At 48.5% G+C, this 2965-nt stretch overlaps 2 protein-coding genes across 2 annotated transcripts in view; both read right to left on the reverse strand.

Moving 5' to 3' along the window:
* Window positions 1–681, reverse strand: part of EMH_0031120 (SAG family member) — a gene marked incomplete at both ends in the record, with an annotated part of 1187 nt that extends 506 nt beyond the window's left edge. Inside the window, 3 exons of the mRNA XM_013494490.1 lie at window positions 18–102; window positions 194–369; window positions 552–681. Of these exons, the coding sequence (XP_013349944.1) occupies window positions 18–102; window positions 194–369; window positions 552–681 (391 nt within the window). The remainder of the gene's footprint in view (window positions 1–17; window positions 103–193; window positions 370–551) is intronic.
* Window positions 682–1539: 858 nt separating this feature from the next.
* Window positions 1540–2715, reverse strand: EMH_0031140 (SAG family member; the record flags this gene model as incomplete). Its single annotated transcript, XM_013494491.1, is given in 5 exon segments — window positions 1540–1604; window positions 1608–1612; window positions 1704–2128; window positions 2223–2398; window positions 2586–2715. Coding segments are annotated over 5 exon segments (801 nt in total).
* Window positions 2716–2965: the final 250 nt, after the last annotated feature.

Raw genomic sequence — 2965 nt, forward strand, 5'->3', positions numbered from 1 at the left:
AGTGCAGTTCGGTGCACCAGCATCATCGACAGCATGGTATGCGTATGTGCCGCTCCCGAAGTTTTTAGAAACTTCATCAGATTTCCCTTCTCCTGCTTCCTCCTGAAGGCACCAAGAGCGCAAAGCTCTGCCGTAATGATCTTAAGACGGCGCAACCCGTCCAGAAGCACGGGCAGCGAAGCAAACAACTTACTTTAATCAAGGCTGCGCAAACGGGCTTCCAGACCCATTCGTCATACTTCTGGGGATCTGGCTCTGCTTTGTCAGGCAGTCTTTTGTCCTTCGCCTCCGCTTGAGGTATTACGAAATCATTGAAGCCGGCTTTCTTACGAGCAGCGTTTATCTCGGAGAGGCATGTGCCATCTTCTCCTGCATAGAGAGGAACAAAACAGTCCTATAACAAGCTCCCTGATTTGCTTAGTAAACATGTGCTGAAACAGTAAAATTTACACTGACCACTGGTCAAGTCGACGGTACTGGCTTGCTGTAAGGTGTTTACAACGAAGGCAGCACTTCAAGCATTGAAATTCTCCCACAGCCAGCCAGCATACCCAGTTTGACAGCATATGTTATCGTTGTTGTTACTGGTGGTGTTTGAGGCTCGTCCGCATCGCTCCCATCAACTTTATAAAAGAAGAGGAGAAAGGCACTGACGACAGTGCAGAGTCGGAGAGCCAGCATTGTCGCCCTAGGTCAGCTACGCACTTGAAAAAAATTTGTTTCGTCTTTCCACCACAAAAAAAATCTGAATTATTTATGAAGAAGGGATGCTCGGCAGAGTGAAGTGTAACGGCAGCTTGATTAGTTTTTATTGGCTCAGACGGGTGCACGGGCGGCGTGCGTGTTTCTGTCTTGTCTCTTGCCGGGCAGGCCAGGAGCTCAACGGGGTTTAGTATCTTGTTCATCGTCGCAAGCAATGGCAGTAGAAATTTAATTTGTTTTATTTTTTTTTTTACGTAATTACTTTGTGGTTGGTGGGGCAAGGCGATGTGCAACGTAGCTTGAGGCAAACACTGTCGTAACAGATCGCTATGCTGAGCACAGAGCCTTTGCCATCAAGCCGTGTCTGGGTGCCGGTAGCCCGAGCATCAACTCAACGATCAACGGCTAAATATTTATACTGCAGCCTCCATGTATTGATTGACAGAGAAAAGGGAAAGATAAGAAAGCCAGCAACACAACACGTGCCGAGCAGTGCATATGACTCGAGCTTAGGTTACCGAGCTAGAGCTAACGCAGGCTTTCATCGCAGCTGATGCTGCAAACTCAGTTCTCTAGCTCAGCCTATGCCGCAACAGATTCAAAAACTCTTAGAATAGCTAAACTTCCGGACAGCAGCAGCTGCTCTCCCCCCCTACCCCGTGCTTGATGGGCGCAGTCTGGGGCTGATGATGCGGGTAAGCACCAGGTTATATGAAGCGTTGCAGCACGCATTGCTGCAATTGTGTATGTATGTAGGTTAAACCCACATTCACTCATACCCAACCCTCCTGTCGATGCATGCTCACTATACATAACTGCCGAACCCTTCGTTGACCCTCAATCACTTCTTCTTAGTATTGCTCTCTCACAACGCTGCTGCAACGCCAAAGAATGCTGCGGCAAGNCCTCTCTGCACAACGCACACCAACAAAGCAAAGAGCTGCAGCTGTGTAGAGGCCGCATAAGGAACAGGGCTGAGATGCTGACATCAAGAGGCGTACGTGAAAGGAGGGTGTTCACTGTTAGCCGGAAGAACGTCAGGCGTCGTCATGCAGATCAAAGCAGAGCCTTGCTTTGTTTCTTCAGCCTTAGTTTCATCCTCTTCTTCTTCCTCTGCCGAATCCAATAGTAGCCGCGTTGGAGTGGTGGTGATCTTCCTAGTACAGGTGACGACCCGGCAGTCGGCGGTAGCATCGTCAGAAGGGTTGTACATGGCCACGAAAGATATATTGTCCTGGCTTGTATACAACTCGCTATTCTTATTCGATGGAGGCAATCCATTGAAGTTTTTGTATGCGTTTTTCCACTTTTCTACTACGTCAGTACAACTAGGACTAACAGCATCGACGACGACCTGAAATGCGTATGTGCCGCTCACGAATTTTTTTCCAGCTTCTTCCTCGGTGCTTTTGCCTGTTACTTCTTGCTGAGAACACCAAGACAGCGAAGAACTGCAGTACTTGTTGAAGCGTCGCGTGTACACCCTACGGAGATCACGCCCAAAGAGGTAGCTAACTTACTGGTATCAAGACATCGCAAACGGGCTTCCAAACCCATGTGGCATCGCTGTCGGGCACTTCCTCTCCTTGCTCAGGCAATCTTTTCTGTTTTGCATCCTCTTGAGGAATTACGAAATCATTGAAACCGGCCTTCTTACGAGCACTGTTGATCTCGGAAAGACATGTGCCATCTTTTCCTGCGGATACAGGGATAAAGTAGTAGTGCCATAACGAGCTCCCTGGTTTTCTTATCAACAGTTTTCTAAGGCATTAAAATATACACCGAGCACTGACCTAGTCGACGACACTAGCCTGCCATGGGGGGGGGTTGCAATCAATGCAGCAATTCAAGCATTAAACACCACCCAAAACCTGGAATCCTACCAAGTGTGACAGCATATGTGGTTTTTTTCGTTGTTTCTTGTGCTGGAGGCTGTTGTTCATCGCCCCCATAAACTTTGGCTACGAGGAGGAGCGAGGCGCTGACGACCGTGAGCAGGCGGAGAGCCAGCATTGTTAACAAATGTATGTTGGGGGGGCCGAGTCGAGCAGTTGAAAACAATTTGTCGAGTGCTTGGTAGAATGAAGTCCCACGGTGGCTTGATATGTTTTCGTTGGCTCAGATATGCTCAATGCTCGGGTGCGCGGGAGGCGTGTGTGTCTTGCTAGGCAGGCTAGCATAGAAACCGGGGTTGACGGTTCGTTTTTCTTTGCAGACAGAACCAGTGAAAGTGTAACTCGTTTTATATTTTACATAGTGACTT

The sequence above is a fragment of the Eimeria mitis genome, genomic scaffold (genome assembly GCF_000499745.2).
Source record: "Eimeria mitis Houghton genomic scaffold, Emh_scaff1177, whole genome shotgun sequence".
NCBI classification, from domain to species: Eukaryota; Apicomplexa; class Conoidasida; order Eucoccidiorida; family Eimeriidae; genus Eimeria; species Eimeria mitis.